The sequence below is a fragment of the Aquarana catesbeiana genome, linkage group LG01 (genome assembly GCF_042186555.1).
Source record: "Aquarana catesbeiana isolate 2022-GZ linkage group LG01, ASM4218655v1, whole genome shotgun sequence".
NCBI lineage: Eukaryota > Metazoa > Chordata > Amphibia > Anura > Ranidae > Aquarana > Aquarana catesbeiana.
In genome coordinates this window covers 608,128,446-608,153,882 of record NC_133324.1, presented here as the reverse complement: position 1 = coordinate 608,153,882, position 25,437 = coordinate 608,128,446, and the positions used below count along the sequence as shown (strand labels likewise).

General features: G+C 45.5%; 1 protein-coding gene across 8 annotated transcripts in view; it reads left to right on the top strand.

Annotated features, from left to right (window-relative positions):
- Nucleotides 1-25,437, top strand: part of LOC141108094 (beta-1,4-galactosyltransferase 1-like) — a 431,706-nt gene that overhangs the window by 29,243 nt on the left and 377,026 nt on the right. For 7 of the 8 annotated variants that reach the window (XM_073599387.1, XM_073599370.1, XM_073599362.1 and 4 more), the window contains exon 2: nt 4,963-5,007. The exons of the other annotated variant lie outside the window; for it this stretch is intronic. In XM_073599387.1, coding sequence (XP_073455488.1) covers nt 4,963-5,007 — 45 coding nt within the window. The remainder of the gene's footprint in view (nt 1-4,962; nt 5,008-25,437) is intronic. 8 annotated transcript variants of the gene reach the window in all.

The window sequence follows — 25,437 nt, the reverse complement described above, 5'->3', positions numbered from 1 at the left end:
CAACGTTCTGATATCCAAATCTGTGAATGAAGACTGGTATCACTAGTGCAGCAAACCACCACCAACAAAACATCCTCACCTTATTGATGAGAATCTGATACCATCTTGTATGAAACTACCCTCTTTTGGAGATGGAGACTTCAGGAATATCTGGACGGTACAGGATTCAATCGTAGAGGATCCCCAAGTCTTCATTCTGTTTGTCGTTTGACAATACAAGTTTGTTTGACTCATAGAACGTATGTTCTTTTGAGTTCAAACCATCTGGTAAGCCTTCAATTTTATTGGTGGTGGTTTGCTGCACTAGTGATACCAGTCTTCATTAACCGATTTGGATATCAGCACGTTGTTTTGATATTTTCAATGTTTTTCTCATAAACACACAAATACTGTGGACTTTATTTATTTTTTGCTCCGACTTATTGAAATACATTCATAGGTCTTATACTTCATTCACAATACGTATGATATTTTGATATACATTCACATGTTTTGTTTTCCAGTCATATTCATTTTATTGTTATAATTTCATTAGTTATCACCATTTGGGATCAATACTCCTTTACTTATTGTCAGATTGTTATTGTTATAATTTTGATTTAGACACTCAGCGTTACACTATATACATATTCTTTCAAATCATCCAGGTAGTGGATGATGGAATTCAAGCTGGATACATCACACACTACCCATTCAACAAAAGAACTAAATGCCTCGAACAGTGCACAAGAAATGGAACACCCCATCGATAGACAACGATCGTAAAAATGCGAACCTTGCCACAGACAACCTAAAAGTTGCACACTGTCTGGATGAACTGGGAGCAGGCAAAACGCCATCTCCACATTCATCTTGGCCAACAGTGACCTACGAACCCAGGTTACTGCCACGTCAAATTATGTATAGGTGACTGCACAGGCCTGTGGGTCAATACCATCATCGACCAAGCCCCCTTTTGAGTGGGAAAGATGATGAATTAAACAATACTTGCCAGGTTCCTTTTTGGGCACCACCCCCAGGGGAGAAACGACCAGTCCTGGAAACGGAGGAGAGGGAAAAGGTCCGCTCGTCCTTCCCAGGTAAACTTCCTTTGAAAGTTACTCCGACACCACCTCCGGGAACTGGAGAGCTGACTGTAAATTGGGGGACACCGGGCAACCCCCGGTAACAAGCACGGGATACGAAAACCCACCGTAAACCCTTCTCCAAGGAGTCGTGCAGACTCCCGATCCAGGTACCTACTTAGGAAAGGAAACATCCTTCCCAGCCTCACCGGAGTCTTCCCTTTTTCCACACATCCCCCGCCCGACTTTTTCCCACCTTCAAACATCGGGCGAGCGAATGTCTGCCTCCACACCCGGAACACTCATGCTTAAAACGTCAGGACCCTCCGAATCGACAGGAGCAGTCATTAAATTGCCATCATAGCCCCTTTTTCCTGGCGGCTGACGAACCCGAGGTGGAGGCACCGCCAGCCCCCCCTGGAAAGGACTGGCTCCCACTTCTGGCCGGGGTCATCAACTTCATCCAAAGCCCGATGTCCTTGTGGTCCCAGCGAAAAGCAGGCCGCACGGCCTTACGCTGCCTAAGCTTCATCGTAGCGAAGCCACGCCGCTTCTCCTCATCTTCCTTCTTGCTCTCCTCTGGTTTTATGCGATCAAGATTAAATTTTTCAAGAGGGAGTAGAAAAAAAATTTCCACATACTCCCCTTTCCAAATCTTGTCCTGTACCTCTGGCTTGAGGTGAGCACCGAGGGGCACCTCAAAGCAGACATACCGCACATTTCGCAGAGTCAGCCATGCTCTTATCTGTCTCCTTGTCCTCCTTGGGCTTCTCCGCCATGGCCTCACTGCTCGACCTATGTGTTACCTCCGGTCCCTTCAGAACCGCGTAAGAAGCAGGGGTTCCAGGCGCCGACTCCTCCCGTGTCCCTGGGATGTCCCTCGGCGTACCTGTGGCCCCCCCTGTACCGCACCCCCTCCAATTTTTGAAAAAGCTCCCTCAAACTCACCAGTATCTGATCCCTGGGCCCTAGACCCTTCCTGAGCCTCTCGACCCCAGACAGCATAGAGGGAGAAAGGAAAGGCAAAAGAGCTGAGTCACACTCACCAGGCTGCGTGGGGCCGGGGACCCCCCAGCCGCCAGACCGACATCCCTCGCTGCCTCCCCGACATCCTCTTCCAGCTCCCCTTCCTCCACGCTGCTGTACTCTGCTTCAGACTGGTCCACTGGCACCACGGGTTCCACCGACCTCCGCTCTGCAGGCTATCCCCTCCTCCCATCTGCCGAAGGCGAGCTTCGATCAGCCAACACGCTGGCCTACCTCTCCCGCACCAGTCTCGTCTTCCCGCCACTGCTGACATCATCGAAGTGCCCCCCGGCCCGAACCGGACTCCCAGCCACCGCCCGTGACCTGGAGGTGTGCGCCGCCATCTTGGATCCTCCTTGGGCTGAGGTGCCCGTCCTCACACGCTGCTCCACCGTCTTCTGTGAAGAGCTGTCGGCCGCACCACGAGACAGGCCGGAGCCCGCAGCACTTTCACTCCCACGCTGGGCTGATGTGCCAACCGGAGCATCGCCAGGCACGCCAGCCGCCCGCTCTGGAATCCTGATGACAGAGGATGGGGCTGGCTCCACATGCCGGGGAGAACCCATCCCCTGTGGGCTCCGCCTGAGCTGGGGATTCCTTCCAGGTGCACCCCTTGCTGAAGCCAGAGTGCGCTTAGCAGGGGGGCCTGAAGGGTCCGATGGCGGGCTCCCATTGCGGCACTGAGCCCAAGGGGTCCTATCGGGGCTGAAGCGCTCCAGAGGCCTAGACCTTCGAGCATGTGGTGGCGCAGGTCCCGGCTGGGGAGGACTCTGCTGGACCTTTTTCAGGGAAGCCACGACTTGGCTCTGCACCCACGCTGCGCCATGTACATTGGCCGCAGCCCAAAGCTGGGATAATAAGCGTTCCAGCTCGCTCATAATCAGCAGTTTGAAGATGGAGAACACTAAGCCCCAGGGACATCGGATGTTCTTCCCCAGCTCTTTGAGACACTGTTAAAGCCCCACCCCCCTTCTGCAGCTAATACCTCATTAGCTCCCCCATGCACCTTCCCCTGGCCAATAGGGTGCCCCCCTCAAACTTACATACAAATAACTACCTTAACCCCTTAGTTGTTAGGCTGGCCTTAACACCCTGTCATGTCCCCCCCTCCACTGACTGTGTTCCTGCTAGCAGAAAGGTGTGATACGGTCGCCACTACAGACAGAATCCTTGTTTCTCCATGGTGGTTGTGTATTCCACTACAGTGGAAGTAGACAGAACCTACACCGATTCTCTATGGAACAGAGAGGTTCAGTGGAACAAAGATAAATTAATGTTCAAATATAGAGAGTACCTGCTCTTTGTTCCAGTGACCTCAGAATTTATAGGGTTCAGAAAACTATTCTTGAACCATAGAGACTTGCAACAGTGAAGAGGATTGTCCATTGGAGTAGAAGGAATGGCTGTTTCAGGGATGGTAGAGAGAACAAAGTGACTACAGTAGAGAAGAAAAGGCTTGGTTTGAGAGGCAGACAAACTTTGATACCTACCAAAAAAGTAGACTTGTTTCTGAAGAAAAGAAGAGGTCCTCTTTGGAGGTCTGTGTGGAATGGGCAAAAAACAACACATCAAAGGGGAACAACAGCGGTCCAAAATCACCCCAAAAGTGTGTGAACTAAAGGACAAAGACCAAGCAGACCATCAGTAGCTTCAAATTACCATCTTCTACACAGTAAGGAGATAGATGCATCAACCAAGGGAGCATAGAAATAGTAAAGTAGAAGTATTTAGTGCTGCTACCCAATCAGTCCAGCATCAGTAGAGCTCCTGGGTGCACGATATGCAGTCTCACAGCTGTAGCATGTATCCATAAATTGATCCGCACCACAGTTGCTGCTCTTAAAATCTTGTTTTTGTAGAAACCACAGCGTACAGATTAGGAGTACAGTGAGTTGACATGTTTCAGCTTACAAGGCTTTAGTCACAGCTGTGGTTCCTACAACAACAAGTCACATGTGATTCACAACATATTTATATACCCAAGATCTTGGTACAATGCTGATGCCTAGAAAGTAGCAAAAAAAAACGTTGTCTTTAGAACTACATGACCAGTAATACCGCTTCTGCCCTTTTCCCTACACTGCCATCATCTGTGGTTGTTCCTTCTAGGCTTAGCCTCTTGTGGATGCAGTCATATGTTCTAGAATTGTAAATGTACCAGAAAGGCCATGAACCCTTTCTGTTGATCTTCTGGGGTTATTAATGTATTGCTCAAGTTCACATTTTTAAAGTGACAGCCTTGCCTTCCTTGGTTCTTAATCACACTTTTCCCACCATCTATTGTGTTTTTAGATTCTAGGTTTCTTTTCCTTGCTTTGTTTGTCTCTGAGTTCCACTGTTCCATTAGTTATGTTGTGTATGGCTTTAATCTCCTGCAACCAACATTTTTAGTATGGTTTGCTGTTGGAAGAAATAGAGGTCGGTGAGCCTGCTTACTAAAGTAGGGTCTAACACCTCCTTGCACATTTGAGCAGATTGAGTCTCCAGCATGTTGGGTCTTGGTGTTACTGTTTTCCTGTCCTTCTGTGTTTCTTTTTTGCCCAGGTGAGCTTTTCTATTTGTACTCTATGGTTTGTTTGTATTTCTTGTTCATATGTACAGTATACTGTCATAAAGGCACTGAAAAAAAGAAAAATAGTTTCAATATCTATGGTAATTATCTGTTTATAATGCCTACCTCGGATAGCACACAATCCTTATTTTACAATCCGAATCTACTTACAGGAATTAACCTTTTGAACCTGTGGGTTGGAAGCGAGCAGAACATTAAAATCATTTTCCATTTTGCAAATACATTGAAAATATCAGATTTTTTTACCTAAGTTATTTATTTAATATTTTGGGTTTTAGAAATATTTTTATTTTCTCACAGATGCAAAAGAGTTGACATTGTGCCCAGAAATGCCACCTAATTTAGGTAAGTTAAACATTCTGTTAACAACGCCCATTTACTAAAGGATATGTATGTATGTATGTATGTATGTATGTATGTATGTATGTATGTATGTAATAATACACAGTATGAGGAAGCAAAATTATTTTTTTTGTAATTCTTTATTTTTATATGTAAACAAGAGATAAATAAAAAAAAAATGTCATTAGGCCCCCCTAAAATCCATACCAGACCCTTATCCAAACATGCAGCCTGGCAGGCCATTTGCTAAACATAGGGGGGTATTTTTCCAGGGAAGGGTACCTCCCTGACAAAGTCCCCCAATGTACATCCATCATCAATCACGTTGCCCGGTGATGTAGGTCCACGTCAATAACAATGAATGATGGTCACTGGATAACTCCCCAATTCATATATGGCCAATGACTTCACAAGGGAGCGGGGTCAACTGGTAACACCCCATAACCCTTTGTTTACTTTAGCAGCAAAGGGAAGCGGAGCTGTCATTGGACCCCACCTCTGATGTAAACAAAGTCACTGCAGCGCTGTCATAACGGGTGGGGTCACCCAGGTGTTCACAGCAGGGGTGGGGCTGAATGACAGCTCTGCTTCCACTTGCCGCTAAAATACACAAAGTGGTGGAGTCACCCGGTGATGTCCAGTGACCAGAGAGGTCGATATCGCCAGGTGTTTATTTTTTTATTTTTTATGTGCAGGCCATTGTTCATCGTGATTAATGTGGACCTACGTCACTAGACAACATGATTGATGATTTTTTTTTATTTAATAAAGGGCTTGTCAAAAACTATGCTGTGTGTTTATTTTACTTGTTTTTTTCTTGGTGAATAAGTAGAAGTACTAGGTACCCCATACTCATTTACATGGGGGGGCAGGATCTGGGGGCCCTCTTGTTATTTGGGTTTCCAGATTCCCATAAGTCATCCTCTCGCACCACAACTATCAGGCGAGTGTTGTAAGGAAGAGGCCCTTATCATCAATATGGGGATGGTGCTTTACCAGGGGGATGCTTTGCCAAGGAACCCCCCATGTTGAGGGCACATGGGGGAGACCTGCACTCGGTTTAAAAACCAAAATGCCAGCTTTTTTGTTTACATTCTGCTGTCAGTGGGGAATGCCCCACTGACAGCAGGGATAAGTCATGGTTGTTGAGGGTGCTGGTGGGCCGATGTAAAAATGGATGTAAACTGATGTTTGTTTTTTCTTTGAAAAAGCTGAACCCCAGTTTTTCTTTGAAAATATGTGACTTAACGAATGACACCCGTGTGAAATGGGCCTAAAGCAACCACTATGTGATCTTACTGTGGTAAGGGATATCTTACAAATAGCATGAACTGTGTTAGACAGCCTATGTTTTACCAGTTTTGGACCTTAGGCATGCTATATACTCCAGAAAAAAAAAAAAAAAAAAAAAAAAACACTTACGCAGGGAGTAAGTAGCATGAGCTATCCCTCTCCTGCTTTTTCCGCTTGCCCTGCCACTCTTAACCGCTTGCCAACCGCCTCACATGAATACAGCAGCAGACTGGCTCTCCAGTGCCGAATCAAGTATCTAGTACGCGATCCAGTACTTTCAGGTAGGGGGCATGCGTGAGCTGCTGGCACACTAGCTGTGCTGTGATTAGTCACAGCACAAGCCTATCAGCGGGTGCCGGCCAATGATTGACGGCCAGAACCCACTGATCAGCGAAGAGGATAATAGGACAGAGCTATGTGGATGTAAACAATACAGAGCTCTGTCCTGTCAGCGGGGATGTGCTGATTTTTGTTTCCTTGCAAAGCAGGGAATAAAAACCAGCACATCGCTTAGTAAAAGCACCTCACAGTACACAAACCAAGCACTGTTAGTCACACAATTAACCCTTTGTTTGCCCTAGATGTTAACCCCTTCCCAGCCAGTGTCATTAGTACAGTGTCCATGCAAATTTTAGTACTGTCACTGTATTAGTGTCACTGGCTTCCACAAAGTGTCAGTTAGTGTCAGACTGCCCACCATACTATCACAGTTGCGCTATAAGTCGCTGATTTACTAGTATAAAAAAATAAACAAAAATTCCAGTATATAAAACCATAGTTTGTAGACACTAAAACGTTCGAGCAAACCAATCAATATACACGCATGTATGAAAAGGCTGAATTGTCCATCAGACTCTTACTGCAAAGACTTCTCCAAGTCATGTGAAAACCCAGACTGCCTAATTCAAGTTTTATTAAAGTATATTTATTTTTAACATATTACACTATTGTGATACTCTTTAATCCTTTTGAAGGGAAGATTGGTTTGGGCACCTTTCCACCGCTGCTGTTCCGAGCTCCTTGCTCATGGATTGGGCAGTCTGGGTTTTCGCATGACTTGGAGAAGTTTGCAGTAGGAGCCTTATGGACGATCCAGCCTTTCCATACACGTGCGGTTGACTCTTTAGAATTTAAGAGTCAGCGTTTTCTGGTAAGCAGGATTGCCTCTTTATGCACGGAGGTGACAAGTGCATTCTATTCCTTTCCACCCTTGCTGGTGATGGGATATCATCTCTATCAATTTACCATCTTTTGTTGGCAGATTTATATTGACTTTTAGGACATTTGACCGGCGCTGCACTTTAATGTATATTATATTTTGTATGTGGGTACCATCAAGCTCATTGGTGCTGGCTGACAGGCGTACGGACATTTACACATTCCTAAACCAAGCGCAATTTTTTTTTCTTTTTTTAGAAAAAGAAAACAAACACTAGAAAAATAAAACCATCATCCAATAAAGAAGCTAAATTTTTCACATATTAATTAAAGTACTGATTTCGTTTTTGATGTACTACTGATTTCCAAATTCTCATCCGCAGTAGTGAGAAAAGCTTTGTAATCATTTCTTTATTTCTGCATTAGGGATGAGAAAATTAAACAATTCAAACATAGGGCCCAAATATAGAGCCTGAACCATAATAAAGTATATGAAAGCTGAATATTGTAATTTTTTTCTAGTCTTTTAAAGGTCGATTTGCAAACTTGTTAAAAAAAAAAAAAAAAAAAAAAAAAAAAAAGGACTAATGTATCTGGGTATTGTCATGAGGTACAAAGCAAGGTTTTTTTAAAAAAAAAAAAAAGTTCTTAAAGCAGTAGGTCTTTTAAGGTGGTTTAAAGGGCAACATTAACCACTTATCTACAGGGCACTTTCACCCCCTTCCTTCCCCTCCCCTTCCGCCTAGGCCATTTTTCAGCTTTCAGCGTGGTCACACTTTGAATGACAATTGCGCGGTCATGCTACACTTTCATTTCAATAGCTGTGTGTTCCCCGCTGTGTGCCGTGAAATACAGCCCCTCCCCCTTGTCCAGGGGAACTTTGATAGACAGATCACCTGTCCCAGGATTGGACGGGTGATCTGTCTATCAAAGTTCCCAGACAAAGAGGAGGGGCTGTATGTGAAGGCGCGCGGTGGGGAACACATAGCTATTGAAATGAAAACTGTTATGTTCCCGGCTCTCTGATCATCTGGGCGGCGGCTCTCCTCTCAAAATAGTGACTTAATATTTTGTACCTGGTAGCAAAGCCTGACATGATGAGGAAGGCCTCTCTTACACCTCTGACTCAGGGGCCCCTGATGGTGTATACAGGAGGTGCAGGAGTACAGAGTGGTAAGAGTGCCTGTAAGTCTTGCTAGCGGCTGGGCAGCTGAAGTCATCAGAAAGCTTCAGCAAGCAGGCGAGCTGGTAGGCAGCAGATCAGCGACAGCCCCGTCTATTAGGGGCACCCGAGCGCCGCCCACTCTATCCATGGCCGCCACCCCCATGCTTAATTCACAGCTGCCACCCCCTATTCATGCATCCAGCCCCTTTCAGGATGACGGGCACATGAATTACAGTGGCATAGTTTTTTTTTTTTAAGCACCTGATTAGAGCTAGTGGCTCTAATAGGCTTTAAAATAGGGTGGGCTCATGGCGCAGAGCATTGTGCTACAAGCCCACCCAGATGTTACAACAGCGAATTAATTTTCGCTATTGAAACACTGATCCTCAATCCGGCCAATCAGAAGCAGGTCTGAGACCCATTTTCCGATTGGCCGAAAAGAGAAGAATCCCTATTGGCCGCTGAGGAGGAGGGAGAAAACGGAAGTCACCACAATGCCCGTAGAGAGCAGGGGAAGAGAAAGCCGTTGCCGCTGACGAGTAAGGGAAGCCGCCAGTGAAGCCCGGGAGAAGCGCTGCCCACCATAGATGGGATAAATGCACCAGACCCGACTAACTGGGAGGGGGGGTGGTACTGTTTACTGCCCCCCCAAAAAATTACCACGGCTGCCACTGCAGCAGACTGAGGCAGGCTGGCACTGGCAACAATGGGCAGCTGAGATGGTTGCTGCCAGCAGACTGTAGGTCAGCCAGTACAGCAGGGTGTTAGGTGAGTACTGGTGACAGCACAGAGAGTAGCAGGTTCAGGCAGGCTGGGACATACACAGACAGGATGGATCAGGTACAGGGCACAGGCAGAAGTGTGGTCAGGAAACAAGCCGAGTCTGGAACCGATTAGTGAAGCAGAAGTCAATGGAGCAGACAGAAGCGGAGGTCAGGGGACAAGTCGAGGTCAGTGCAGGCGAAGTTCAGAGAGTTGATGCGGCTCTTAAACCATGTGATCGGCTCTGTCCTGTGTCCATGTAATCGGCTGTGACATAAATACAGGAAGTGCTGGTAATCCGCTCTCATCGCCTCACACTGACAGAGTGTATGATAAGGAGAGCCAATCAATGGCATATCCTCACAGGGGACAACAAGACATGTAATCAGGGCACTGATCATCAGTGCCCTGATTATACTAAAGCACCACCAGTATCAGCAATCAGTGCCCACCAGTGCCACCATTCAGTGCCCATTAGTGATACCAGTCATTCCTGGCTTTCAGTGCCCATCAGTGCTGCCTATCAGTGCTGCCCATCAATGCCCATCAGTGCCCAGTGCCGCCTATTCATGCCACCTATCAGTTCCCACCAGTGCAACCTATTAGTGCCCACCGGTGCCACTTATCAGTGCCTACCAGTGCCACCCATCAGTGCCGCCTATCAGTATTCATCAGTGCCACCTATCAATGCTCATAAGTGCAGCATATTAGTGCCACTTAATCAGTGTCCATAAGTGCCATCTCATCAGTGCCCATTAGTGCAGCCTCATCAGCGCACATCAGTGAAGGACAAAAATTACTTTTTTACAAAATTTACTGACAGAAGCAGTTATTTTTTTTTTTTGCTCTTTTTTTTTTTTTTAATAAATACCACCAAAAGAAAGCTCTATTTGTGTGAATAAAATGATAAAAATGTCACATGGTTACAGTGTAGCATGGCCGCGTAATTGTCATTCAAAGTGTGACAGCGCTAAAAGCTGAAAAATGGCCTGGGCAGGAAGGGGGACAGGTCTGCAATTTAGAGGTGACTTTTTTAATTAATATCATGTATTTAAATTAATACTCGCCACCTGAATAAATGAGCGTTATCAGCACCTTTAGTACAAGAAAAACTCAAGAAAAATTCATCCCTTTAAATTCTATGTATGTTTTCACACTGGTTCATTGCCTTTCTGTTGTGGTGTTAAGAAGGCTTCAATAACGTACCCGTGTTATGTTTTTAATGTAGTTTTCACATGACCTATTAAAAACACACCATAAGCACAGTAAAATCATGGCAAAATCGCGTGCAAAAATAACATTTTTGACCAATAAGTTTCGGTGCATCTCAACTGCAATTATTGTTATATATAAAACTTAGTGTATTTGCGGCATTCAAGGCCACCTCTTTGAACTGAGAGATCCTTGTGAATCATGGTAGAGGACAACTCCACAGGTGGTACTGGCACTGATAAATTCTGTTCCATCTGATCAGCCAAGGAGATCAGTTTCTTTTATAGACGTGTAATTGCTAACGCAATGAGGTTGATGTGGTTGAATGAACACTTGTTTAAGATTTGTACAAAAGTGTTCCCCTAATTCCTCACAATGGCTGAATAAAGAAGGTACCAGTCTGACACAAGGACCTCTAGGCATCTGCTGTAAACAGTGGTATTCTGCATAGGTTACACCATGAAGTTCTAGAGATATATCACCAGTGTATTTTTTCCAGGGATCTCATATTATGTACTGGTGTCACCTCAGTAAGGTAATTCCGGGAGCTGGTCACTTGAAGCATATATGAGCAGCCTCTTACTTGGTATAAGAATAAATAAACATATTTCTTCTAATACATCCATTGAACCAGCTGTATTACCGTTAGTGATGAGCTCGATGTTCAGGTCAAACATAAGTTCGACTCGAACATCGGGTGTTCGCCCGTTCGCAGAACAGAGAACATTATGGGGTGTTCGTGGGAAATTCAAGTGCCGTGGAATGCCCCATAATGCACTGCGAGATAGCAGTGCATTGCTATATGATGATTGGCCAAAACATGCACCTGACCTGCATGCTTTGGCCAATCCCAACGCCTTCTGCTAAAAGAGCCATAATTGGCCAAAGGCAGGGTGCCTTTGTCCAATCATGGCTCAGGGGGACTAAGTCCACGCCCCACACTATATAAGGCTGCCTGTGGAGAGAGAGATAGCTTGATTTAGATTAAGCAGGCAGGTTATTCAGTTAGTGGCAGTGTATTTAATATATATACAGTCAGTCTAATGTATAATTTTATATATATATATATATATATATATATATATATATATTTATTTATTAGGGATGAGCTTTGAGTTCGAGTCAAACATCGGCTGTTCGATCGTTCGACGAAGATCGAACATTATGGGGGGTACAAATTCATGAGGCACATCACGCTCCATAATGCACTGCGTAATCGCAGTGCATTGCTGGCTGATGATTGGCCAAGCATGCACTATGACCCACATGCTTTGGCCAATCACAGCGCCGTCAACAAAGAGAGCCATAATTGGCCAAAGGCACGGTGCCTTTGGCCAATTATGGCTCAGGGGGTTAAGTCAACGCCCCACTCTATATAAGGCCGCCTGCACGTCGGCCGAGAGAGAGAGAGAGAGAGAGAGAGAGAGAGAGAGACATTTAATTTACTTTGAGCAGGCAGTTTATTCAGTTAGCTAGATCTCACTGCAGACCGTTCCTGCTGTACTGTTTCTAATATATCTCAGGCAGGCAGTTGATTCAGTTAGCTGCAGTGTATTTAATATATATATATATATATATATATATATATATATATATATATATATATATATATATATATTCCAGTTTAGCTGGATCTCACTGCAGACTGTTCCTGGTGTACGTATTCAAATACACTTTCAGGCAGGCCAGGCAGGTTATTCAGTGATCTGCGGTGCATAAAATATATATACTGTCTCCTACATATATCATATATATTCACTGCATTCTAGTCTAGCCAAGCCTATATCTGACTGAAGGTAGTTCCACGTGTACGTTCTTTAAATACACTTTCAGGCAGGCAGGCAGGTGATGCAGTGATCTGCAATGCATAACATATATATACACAGTCTCCTACATAGATATATCCACTGCATTCTAGTCTAGCCAAGCCTATATCTGACTGCAGGCCATTGCTGGTTTACGTTTTCAAATACACGTTCAGGCAGGCAAGTGATTCAGTGATCTGCAGTGCATTAAATTATATATATATATATATATATATATATATATATATATATATATATATATATATATATATATATATATATATACAGTATCCAATATATATATCCACTGCATTCCAGTCTACCCAAGCCTATATCTGACTGCAGGCCATTGCTGGTGTATGTTTTTTCAAATACACTTTCAGGCAGGCAGGCAGGCAGGCAAGTGATTTAGTGATCTGCAGTGCATTAAATATATATACAGTCTTCAACATATATATATCTCCACTGCATTCCAGTCTAATCAAGCCTATATCTGACTGCAGGCCATTCCTGGTGTACGTTTTCAAATACACTTTCAGGCAGGCAGGCGATTCAGTGATCAGCAGTGCATAAAATATATATACACTGGTCTCCTACCTATATATCCACTGCATTCTAGTCTAGCCAAGCCTATACCTGACTATAGGCCATTCCTGGTGTACGTATTCAAAGACACTTTCAGGCAGGCAGGCCAGGCAGGTGATTCAGTGATCTGCAGTGCATAAAGATATATATATATATATACAGTCTCCTACATATATATCCACTGCATTCTAGTCTATCCAAGCCTATACCTGAATGCAGGCCATTCCTGGTGAAATTTTTCTAGTAAACTTCAGGTGGTGTTTTGCTAATCCAATTTTACAGCATGTCTGGAAGGCCACCAAGGAAAGGCAGACACTCACAGGCCACTAAAAGAGGAAAAGCAGGCTCTGTGTCTACAGCCAACAGTGCTGGTCGTGGACATGGTGCACCCTCAGCACGTGGCTGTGAGGCACGCTTGTCCTTTTTTTCGACAGCTGGCGGTGTTGAGCCACAACATGCAGAAGAGTTGGTAGAGTGGATCACAAAGCCGTCCTCATCCTCCTCAATCCTCTGTCACCCAGGCTAAGAGAAGTTTGGCTGCCAATGCAGCTGCCAAAGTGGCCTATTCCATCGGCTCAATGGCATCAGTCACTCCTTCCCTAGCCCCACCATCATGTCCTGAGGAGTCCCCCGAACTGTTCGACCACAGTGTCGGGTACATGCTGCAGGAGGATGCGCAGCATTTTGAAGGCTCAGATGATGGTACCCAGGTTGAGGATGAAGGCAGTAACGTGAGCCCAGAGAGGGGGGTGCCCAAGAAGGACAAGAAACTGGCAGTCATGTTCCCCCAGCTGCAGCATACTGCCAGGTTTGCTCCAGTGGCGAGGAGGGAGGAGATGATGAGGTCACTGACTCTACGTGGGTGCCTAATAGAAGAGAGGAGGCACATCGCCAACGAGGCAGGATGCCCCCCAGGGGCCAGCTTAAGGACAGCCAACCGACTGCATCACACCGCAGAGCTCCGCATGTGCAGGGCGCAGCTGACTCCGCGCGTTTTTTCAAAAGTTCTTTGGTGTGAGCTTTTTTGAGACCTGTACAGCAGATCGCATCTTTGCTGTTTGCAACATATGTCTGAAGCGTATCAAGCATGGCCAAAACAGTAGCCGCTTGGGCACCACATGCTTGACCAGACATATGTCGAGCTCCCATGCAGTCCGTTGGCAACAGTACTTAAAAGACCCACACCAAAGAACAAGGCGGACCTCTCCTTGCTCCTCATCAGCTGGGATCTCCAACCCCACTATACCTTCAGTCCTCTCAGAGACCTGCACTGAGAGGAATGAAGGTGTAGAATTAGGTGTCCCAAGCACTTGCGGGCAATCTACTAGCAGTACACCTAAATCCGATTTTCCCTACCCCAGTTGCTAAATCGTCTAAAAAAATTAGGTCCCAGCCATCCACATGCTCAGCAGCTGAATGCTAGTTTGGCTAAATTGCTAGCACTCCAACTGCTGCCTTTTCAGCTGGTAGACTATGCCCCCTTTCGAGAATTTGTGGAATGTGCAGTACCTCAGTGGCAGGTTCCCAAACGTCATTTTTTTTCTTGGAAGGCCATTCCGGCTCTCTACCAGCATGTGGAAGGCAATGTCTTGGCCTGGTTGGACAGGGCGGTCAGTGGTAAGGTGCATATTACCGCTGACTCATTGTCCAGCAGGCATGGACAAGGATGTTACCTTTTTTTTCACGGTGCACTGGGTAACCCTGCTGGCAGCTGGGAAGGATGCAGGACAGGGTGCAGTAATGTTGGAGCTTGTTCCGCCACCACACCTCCAAAATGCTTGTAGTGGTGATTCTGCCACACCTCTCTACTCCTCCCCCACCTCTTCTTCTTCCTCTATGGCCTCTTCCTGTGCAGATTTGTCCTCGGAACCAGCAGTGCTCCGTAGGAGTTCAAGGGGCTATGCAAGCACTCAGGCAAAAAGGTACCATGCAGTGCTTGAGTTGTTCTGCCTAGGGGACAGGAGCCACACTGGGGCAGAGGTTCTGGCAGCTCTGCAGGGGCAGGTTCAGAGGTGTTTGACGCCACACCAGCTTCAGGCAGGAATGGTGGTTTGCGACAATGGCACCAACCTCCTTTCCGCCCTCCGACAGGGACACTTGACTCATGTTCCCTGTTTGCCTCACGTCCTTAATTTGGTGGTGCAGCAGTTCTTGTGCAGGTACCCGAGCTTCCGCCGGTCATATAATGCCAGTGCTCGGCTGGCTGACCTTCAAAAGGAATGCAACCTGCCCAAGAACCGCCTCATCTGTGGAACTCAATGTTGGCAATGCTGCAGTGGCTGTACACGCAGCAAAGGGCCATTAATGAGTACCTGTGCAAGTATGGCACCTGGATAGGGTCAGGGGAGCTTGGCTTTTTTTCGCCATGCCAGTGGCTAATGATCAAGGATGCATGCAATGTCCTCTCACCATTTGAGGAGGCCATGAGGATGGTGAGTAGTGACAGTACATGCATCAGTGATACTGTCCTTCTTGTCTTCCTGTTGGAGCACACACTGTGTGGACTAATGGACAGGGCACTTGAGGCAGAACAGAGGGAGGAAGAGGAGGACTTCCTTACCTCTCAAGGCCCCCTTTATCCAGACAGTATTCCTGCAGGCCTGCCTATCACACAGGAAGAAGAGGAGGAGTATTGTGTCAGCATGGAGGTGGAGCCTGGCACTCAGCATCAGCAGCAGTCTTCAAGGGATCGTTTTCAGTCCCCAGAAACCCATGGACTTGTACATGGCTGGGAGGAGGTGGCTGCAGATCATGTCGTCCTTAGTGACCCAGAGGACTCCGGACTGAATGCCTCAGCAAACCTACGCTGCCTGGCCTCCCTAAACCTGCAAAGCCTGCGAAAGGACCCTCGGATTCGTGGTATAAAGGAGAGGGATCAGTACTGGCTGGCAACCCTTCTTGATCCATGTTACAAGGGTAAGGTTGCGGAACTTATCCAGCCTTCGCAGAGGGAGCAGAGGATGAAACATCTTCAGGAGGCCTTGCAGAAAGGTTTGTGCAATGCATTTCCAGAGCCTGGGAGGTTGCAATTTCCTGGTTCTCCAGAACAACGTGTTGCTGAGGCTTCGGTCAGTCACAGAAGGAGCGTTGGAGAAGGTGGCCATCTGACCGATGCGTTCAGACATTTTTTAGTCTGCAGCCGCAAGGTCTGATCTGTTCCAGCAACCATCACCAGCGTCTGATTTACATGGTGCAGGAATACCTTGGGGCAAGATCAGACTTGGAGACCTTTGCAACTGAAAATCCACTGGGTTACTGGGTCTTGAGGATGGATCATTGGCCAGAGCTTGCACAGTATGCAATTGAGCTACTAGCCTGTCCAGCATCCAGCGTTCTATCTGAACGCACATTCAGTGCTGCTGGAGGCTTTGCAACCAATCACAGAGTGTGCCTGTCCACAGACTCGGTTGATCGGCCCACCTTCATAAAAATGAATCAGTCTTGGATCACCAGCTACCAAGCACCTGATGCTGATGTAACCGATTAATTTTTTTATGAATGTGAGATCCCTTGAAGACTGCCTATGCTGATGCTGAGTGACTATCCTATTCCTCCTCAATGTTCATGTTGATAGCTTCTAAGAACATTTTTGGTTCTGGGCACCACCACCAGTGCCTAAAGCCCAATTTTTCTGCCCCTGTTTATCAGGGGCATGTAATTACAATTTTTGATCTAATATTTCACAGCAGGGCCCGTTCCTGAGCCCATCAAGAGTAACTGTGAGGGCTTACAGTGTTGTGGCAACACCACCACACCACCACCAAAGGTCCAATTTTTCTGCCCCTGTTTATCAGGGGCACGTAATTACAATTCTTGATCTAATATATCACAGCAGGGCCCGTTCCAGCACCCACCAAGAGTAACTGTGATGCCCCGTACACACGAGCAGAATTTGTCAGAAAAATCTTGGATGGTTTTTCCGACGGAATTCTGCTCAAGCTTGGCTTGCATACACACGGTCACACATAATTTATCTGAACTTTCGACTGTCAAGAACGCGGTGACATATAACACTACGACGAGCCAAGAAAATGAGGTTCATTGCTTCCGAGCATGCGTCAAATTTTTTCCGAGCATGCATAGGAATTTTTGCGCTTTGTAATTGCTACTGATGATCAGAATTTCCGATAGGAACTTTTTCCATCGGAAAAATAGAGAACCTGCTCTCAATCTTTTGCTGGCTGAAATTCCGCCAGCAAAAGTCCGATGGAACATACAAAAGGTCGGAATTTCCGACCACAAGCTCACATTGGACTTTTGCTGGCGGAATTTCAGATCATGTTTACGGGGCATGAGGGCTTACACTGATGTGGCAACTCCACCACACCACCACCAAAGGCCCAATTTTCTGACCCTGTTCAACAGGGGCATGTAATTACAATTCTTGATCTAATATTTCACAGCAGGGCCCATTCCTGCGCTAACCAAGAGTAACTGAGGGCTTACAGTGTTCTGGTACCACCAACACCAACACCTAAGGCCCAAATTTATGCAGAGTATATAGGGCAGTCCGTATAGTATATACAGGCAGTCCCCTACTTTCAAACATCCGACTTACAAATGGAGCTTGGCTTATTTTCGCCCACGCCAGTGGCTACTGATCAAGGATGCATGCACTGTCCTGTCACCATTTGAGGAGGCCACGAGGATGGTGAGAAGTGACAATGCATGTATCAGTGACACTGTCCCTCTTGTCTTCCTGTTGGAGTACGCGCTTCGTGGAATAATGGACAGGGCACTTGAGGCAGAACAGTGGGAGGAAGAGGAGGACTTCCTTACCACTCACGGCCCCCTTTATCCAGATAGTATTCCTGCGGGCCCGCCAAATACACAGAAAGATGAGGAGGAGGATTGTGTCAGCATGGAGGTGGAGCCTGGCATTTAGCAGCAGTCTTCAAGAGATGGTTTTCAGTTCCCAGAAACCCAAGGAGTTGTACGTGGCTGGGAGGAGGTTGTTACGATTACAGATAGATTATGGATCATGAAAAAAGGGGGGGAAAAACTGCGCTAAATGATAGATTATAAATGAAACACCTAAATGATGTGATAATATATCAATTACATAGCAAAGTGAAAAAGCAGCGATTCTGACAATATGACACCATATATCACTAGAAATAAGAAACAGAAGAATCGCGCTAATATAAAATTACAAAAGGTGCATAGAAACAGAAAACACAAATTGAAAACAGTGTCCAATGCAACTTAAACTAAAGTTCAATATGAATAGACTCAAAAATACGGCGGCATCTAGGGTTAACCACCCATGTGACCTAGAAGTCCATAAATTGGTGAACTAAATGATAGTCTTAAATGGTGGCATCTAAATATAACCACCCATGTGAAAAAGGGATCCAAGTGAATAAATAATATTCCTCCGTGAAAGGCAATCCACCACCAAGAATGGAAGGGGTTACTCCTTACCGCAGTGGTGTCCAAACTATGGCCCTCCAGTTGTTAAGGAACTACAACTCCCATCATGCCTAGTCATGTCTGTGAATGTCAGAGTTTTACAATGCCTCATGGGAAGTGTAGTTCCGCAACAGCTGGAGGGCCATAGTTTGGACATCCCTGCCTTACCGGAAAGCCATGATCCCCCACTACAGAGGATCATAACTAGCAAAACAGCTGAGACTTGAAGCTTGAAACTTGCATCAGTATCAACTACGTGGTCATCAAATCAGAGGTTATGGACCAACTCGTAGAGGAAACGTATCATGTAACCAAGATGAAGCTCACATAGTGTAAAACCCTTTAGGACTTTATTAAAAACTGGAAGACGTGATGTTGTCACGAAACACGTAGGGCGGAGCAGGATGACGTGCTGACGTCACCTCCAATCTGTGCTTGATCTCCAGCAGGACGGGTCTGTCCAAGTCTGTACAGCCAACGGACCGGCCTTAAGGCTTTCCTTTCTACGCGATATTGTGTGTATTTATGGGTTTTTAATAAAGTCCTAAAGGGTTTTACACTATGTGAGCTTCATCTTTGTTACATGATATGTTTCCTCTACGAGTTGGTCCATAACCTATGATGATTTGATGACCTCGTAGTTGATACCGATGCAAGTTTCAAGCATCAAGTCTCAGCTGTTTTGCTAGTTATGATCCTATGTAGTGGGGGATCATGGCTTTCCGGTAAGGAGTAACCCCTTCCATTCTTGGTGGTGGATTGCCTTTCACGGAGGAATATTATTTATTCACTTGGATCCCTTTTTCACATGGGTGGTTATATTTAGATGCCACCATTTAAGACTATCATTTAGGTCACCAATTTATGGACTTCTAGGTCGCATGGGTGGTTAACCCTAGATGCCGCCGTATTTTTGAGTCTATTCATATTGAACTTTAGTTTAAGTTGCATTGGACACTGTTTTCAATTTGTGTTTTCTGTTTCTATGCATCTTTTGTAATTTATATTAGCGTGATTCTTCTGTTTATTTCTTGTTACGGATCATGTGATCCTTAGTGACCCAGAGGACTCAGAATTGAATGCCTCTGAAAAATTACGCTGTATGGCTTCCCTTATTCTACAAAGCCTGCAAAAGGACCCTAGGATTCGTGGTATCAAGGAGAGGGATCATTACTGGCTGGCAACCCTTCTTGATCCACATTACAAGGGTAAGGTTGCAGAATTCATCCTGCCTTCGCAGAGGGAGCAGAGGATGAAACATCTTCTGGAGGCCTTGAAGAATGGTTTGTGCAATGCATTTCCAGACCCCGAGAGGTTACAATTTCTGGTCCTGGACAACATGTTGCTGAGACTTTGTTCAGTCAGAGGAAGAGCGGTGGAGAAGGTGGCCGGCTGACTGATGCCTTTAGACAATTTTTCAGTCCTCAGTGCCAAGGTCTGATCAGTTCAAGCAACCATCGCCGGAATCTGCATTACATGGTGCACAAATATCTAGGGGCAAGAGCAGACTTGGAGACCTTTCCAACAGACCATCCACTGGGTTACTGGGTCTTGAGGATGAACCACTGGCCAGAACTTGCTCAATATGCAATTGAGCTTCTGGCCTGTCCTGCATCCAGCATTCTTTCTGAAGGCACATTCAATGCTACTGGAGGATTTGTAACGGATCATAAAGTGTGCCTGTTCACAGACTCCATTGATAGGCTCACATTCATAAAAATGAATCAGTCTTGGAACAGCAGCTATCAAGCACCTGATGCTGATGTATCTGATTGAATTTTCTATGGATGTGGGATCACTTGAAGACTGCCTATGCTGAGTGACTATCCTATTCCTCCTCAATCTTCCAACAATATTTTTGGTTAAGGGCACCACCACCATTGCCTAAGGCCCAATATCTCTGCCGCTGTTTAACAGGGGCAAGTAATTACAACTCTTGATATAATATTTCACAGCAGTGCCCATTACTGCGCCCACCAAGAGTAACTGTGAGGGCTTACAGTGTTGTAGCACCACCACCAAAGGCCCAGTTTTTCTGAGACTTTCCCCTTATAACAGTGGTCAAGGAGGGTTGCCAACCAATAGTGATCCTTTTCCTTTACGCCATGTATAATTGGGTCCTTTCGCAGGCTTTGAAACGTGAGGGAGCCCATGCACCGCAAATTTGCGGAGGCATGAGAAGCAGACTCCTCGGGGTCACTGAGGATTAGAGTATCTTGAACTGCCTCCTCCCAGCCATGTACTACTCCCAAGGGTTCTTCGGATGGAAAACCATCTCTTACTGTTTGACGTATGTCTTCCTCTACGTCAATGCCTCCAAAACTGCCAGAATCCTTCTCCTCCTCCTCTCTCTCCTCTTGGCATAGGAACAATGGTGTCTGCATAAAGTGGGCCTTGAGAGGAAAGGAAGTCCTCCTCTTCATCCCGCTGCTCTGCCCATAATGTCACGCAGAGTCTGCTCCAGCAGGAACACAACAGGGATTGTGTCACTGATGCATGCATTTTCACTGGTCACCATCCTTGTGGCCTCCTTAAATGGTGACAGTGCAGTGCATGCATCCTGTATGAGCAGCCATTGTTATGCCATACTCACACAGGTACTCATTGACGACCCTCTGCGAAATGTGCAGCTGCTGCAGCATTGCCAACGTCGAGTTCGACCTTGTGGGCATGCCACAAATCAGGCGGTTTATGGGCAGGTGGAATTCCTGCTATATTTCAGCCAACTGAGCACTGGCTATGTATGATCACCTGAAATGGCTACAGACTCTTCTGGCCTGCTTTAGTAGATCTTCCAACCCTGGGTACCCATTTAGGATGTGCCAACTTTCCCTCTCTAAGGGCAGATAGGAGATTTGTGCCATTATAAACACACCTTTATTCCTGGCTCCAGCTGGTGTGGTGTGAACCACCTCTGTGCTTGTCCCTGCAGAGCTGCAAGAATCTCTGCTCCGGTATGGTTCCTGTCCCCTAGACACACCAGCTGAAGCACTGAATGGCACCTTATAGCCTGACTCATTGAATAGCCCTTTGAATGCTTAGGGGTATTTGAGGTTCATAGGACAAATCAGCAGAGGAGGGCATGGAGAAGGAGGAGAGGTAGAGCTGACTAATCTGGCATCAACACCAGCTGTATGGAGATGTGGGGGCACAACAAGCTGCAGTACTGAGCCCTGTCTTGCATCCTTCCGAGTTGCAATCAGAGTTACCCAGTCTGCTGTGAATGAAAAATATATCATCCCTGCCCATGCTTGCTGGACCACATGTCAGCAGTAACATGGACTTTGCGACTGACTGCCTCGCCCAACGATGCCACAATATTGCTTTCCACATGATGGTAGAGAGATGGAATGACCTTACGTGAAAAGAAATAGCCTGCCATTGTGGTACAGCACATTCTGCAAATTCACAGAAGGGGGCAGATTCCACCAGGTGGTAAGGCAGAAGTTGTCGAGCCAGCAGCTTTGACAAGCTTGCATTTAGACGTTGCGCATGTGGGTGGCAGGGACTGTATTTTTTTTCCACTGCAGCAGATGGGGCAGAGAAATTTGCCAACCATAGTCTACAGCTGGTGGTGTGCTGCAAGGACCTGGGACACCCTGCACTATACCATCATCCCTGTTAGTGGAGGCTGCTGAGAGGTCAGGAGGTATAGTAGGACAGACTGAGGCGAGTAGAGGAGGAGGGACAGATTTGTGCCCCTTTTGTGTGGCTTTTAGGTGCTCTTGCCAATGGGTTCATTGGTAGTAGGTTAAATGCCTTGTCAAGCATGTTGTACCCAAATGGCTGGTGTTTTTGCCACGCTTGATGTGGCTGAGACAAAGTTTGTAAATAGCAACAGTGTGATCGGCTGCAGATGTACTAAAAAAGGCCCATACATTTGTGCTGTGGGAAGTGGGCCGGGAGATAACAGCTCCACAATGTGATGGAATAGGGTGGCTGCTCTCTACTCTTCCATGATGGCTGCCTCGTTGGGGTTGTGCCTCACCCTCACTTTCCTCCCCTGCTCTATATGGCACCCAAGTCAAGTCAGTGACCTCATCAGCATCATCTCCTCCATCCTCATTATCACTGGAGACACACGTGGCAAAACACTGCGGCTGGGGGAAAATGACTGCCAATTGGTGTACTAGTGTTCTCTTCTCTCTGTAGACTCGTGTTCCTGCCTCCCTCAAACTCAGAGTCAGAACCAACATCTGAATTGAGTAATGGCTATGCATCGCCAAGGAGCAAGTGGCTGACGCTGCGTTCAAATAACTCTGCTAACTCCTCCATGCCTAATGCTAGGGCTATGGCAGAAATAGCTGTGGGCAAGGAGGTAGGTTTTGCCACTCTGGCAGCCGCAGGGGACTGCGCACTAGTTATTGTTTGGGTGACGGAAGATGAGGAGGGTTAGGACAGTTTAATAAGCCAGTCCACCACCTCCTCTGCATGCTGTGGCTTGATAGCATGGGCAACATCACTAAAACAGAGGAAATGATGCCCTGCCTGAGGACTGACCACGTCCACCTTTGCCTGTGGACACATACGCTGCTGGCCCCCTTACAGTGCCATGGGAACGTCTGCTTCTCCTTGCTGTCCTCCCAGATAAGATGGGCAGAGTGGGGGGGGTGCTTATTAACAAAATGTAATAAAGATGTGTAAATGTATACGTGGATGCACTTTACTCAATGGAAAGTGGTGTTTGATGTCCTTCAATTTGAGTATTCATGACACCGACACACTCCACAGATATACTATAATATACAGCTATATACTGAGTCAAACATGCAGTAACACACAGAACTATATGGCGTTAAACTTGCAGTAACATAATGAAATATACAGCGTTAAACTTGCAGTAACGCACAGAACTATATGATGTTAAACTTGCAGGACACAATGAAATATATGGCGTTAAACTTGCAGTAGCGCACAGAACTATATGGAGTTAAATTTGCAGTAACGCAATGAAATATACAGCATTAAACTTGCAGTAACGCAATGAAATATACAGCATTAAACTTGCAGTCACGCACAGAACTATAGGACGTTAAACTTGCAGTAACGCACAGAACTATACAATGTTAAACTTGCAGTAATGCAATGAAATTTACAGTGTTAAACTTGCAGTAACACACAGAACTATATGGAGTTAAACTTGCAGTAATGCACAAAACTATATGGCATTAAACTTGCAGTAACGCAATGAAATATACAGCGATATACTTGCGGTAACACACAGAACTATATGGCATTAAACTTGCAGTAACGCACAGAACTATATGGCGTTAAACTTGCAATAATGCACAAAACTATATGGCATTAAACTTGCAGTACCGCAATTAAATATACAGCGCTAAACTTGCAATAATGCACAGAACTATATGGCATTAAACTTGCAGTAATGCACAGAACTATATGGCATTAAACTTGCAGTAACATAATGAAATATATAGAGTTAAATTTGCAGTAACGCAATGAAATATACGGCGTTAAACACACAGAACGGTATGGCGTTAAACATACAGTAACGCACAGAACTATATGGCATTAAACTTGCAGTAACGCAATTAAATATATGGTGTTAAACTTGCAGTAACGCACAGAACTATATGGCGAGTTACTTGGAGTAACGCACAGAACTATATGGCGAGTTACTTGGAGTAACGCACAGAACTATATGGCGTTAAACTTGCAGTAACACAATGAAATATATGGCGTTAAACTTGCAGTAATGCACAGAACTATACGGCATTAAACTTGCAGTAATGCACAGAACTATATGGCATTAAACTTGCAGTAATGCAACAAAATATACTGTATGTAGCTGTGGAATATACTGTACCTGCACATCAATTGGTATAGTGGCACATAATTATATATAAAACCACCTAAATGTATTTATTTTAGAATGTCTTTCTTCAAAGGTTTATTTCAAATCACTGCACAGCCATTTGTTGTTGCATCATGATCATGTTGACAGGCCTAATAGCTTTTGAGTTTTACATATATCAATTCAGAAGACCTGACATTCTGTGTTGGAATGTCAGACCCTCTATGAATTCAAATTATGGCATATGATTTCTGTATGAGAATTGCTTGTTCCCAAATGAACCAATCTTACAGGCTTACATTAAGGTTTGTAAACGTGCCATTTGCGATTTTTGTCACACGTTTTTTCTGCTCAAATTAAAAATTGTAAAACAAAGTAACAGGAGCAGGAGCAGTAGTGGTAATAATTCAGCTAATACTAATTCTCATACAGCTAGTGCTAATTCTTCTGCAACTACTGCAAATTCATCTGAAGCTGCTGCCAATTCTTCTGCAGCTACTGCTCATTCCCATACAGCTAATGCTCGTGCACGTGTACCAGCACACAGACGAGTTCAGGCTAATATCCAGTGTGCACTGACACATAGGCGCCTCCTGACCACCCTGTTTTCTTACCGTGTATGACCTCGTCTCACCTTGACTATGTCCCTGGCTGTGGCAGTCACCTGCTATCAAGCTACTGGCACCCATACTTTGAGCCTTGTACCTCTGTCGCCACATTCGGGGTGCTCTGACCAGAGCCACAAGGGAAGCCCTCTCATCAACTCCAACCAAGGTGCGGGGCACCCTAACCCCTAATTCCCTAATCCCAACCCTAACCCCAACTCCTAATCCTAACTTTAATTCTAGCCCCTTACCCTAATGAAAAAGATAATAAATGAATAAGTAAAAAAGAAATAAAAGCTAAGGGAAAAAATAAAAAATCTGAAATACCTAGCAACAAATGATAGTTTTCTCTACTGGCTAATAAAAAAACACCAAAGCTCAAAAGGCACGTGCCAATGATATCGGCACATGCAAATGCAGGGGATATCTCCTAAACTGTTCAGGTTTGGGAGATATCCAGGGTAGCTACAGGTAAGCCGTATTATAGGCTTACCTGTAGCAAAAAGTGTGTTGTAAGGGTTTACAACCACTTTAAAAGGATAAGTTCACCCTTCGTAACATGTTTACACCCACATTCAGGGTGAAACATGTAACACATTACGAACAGGCTGGTCCCCTTAC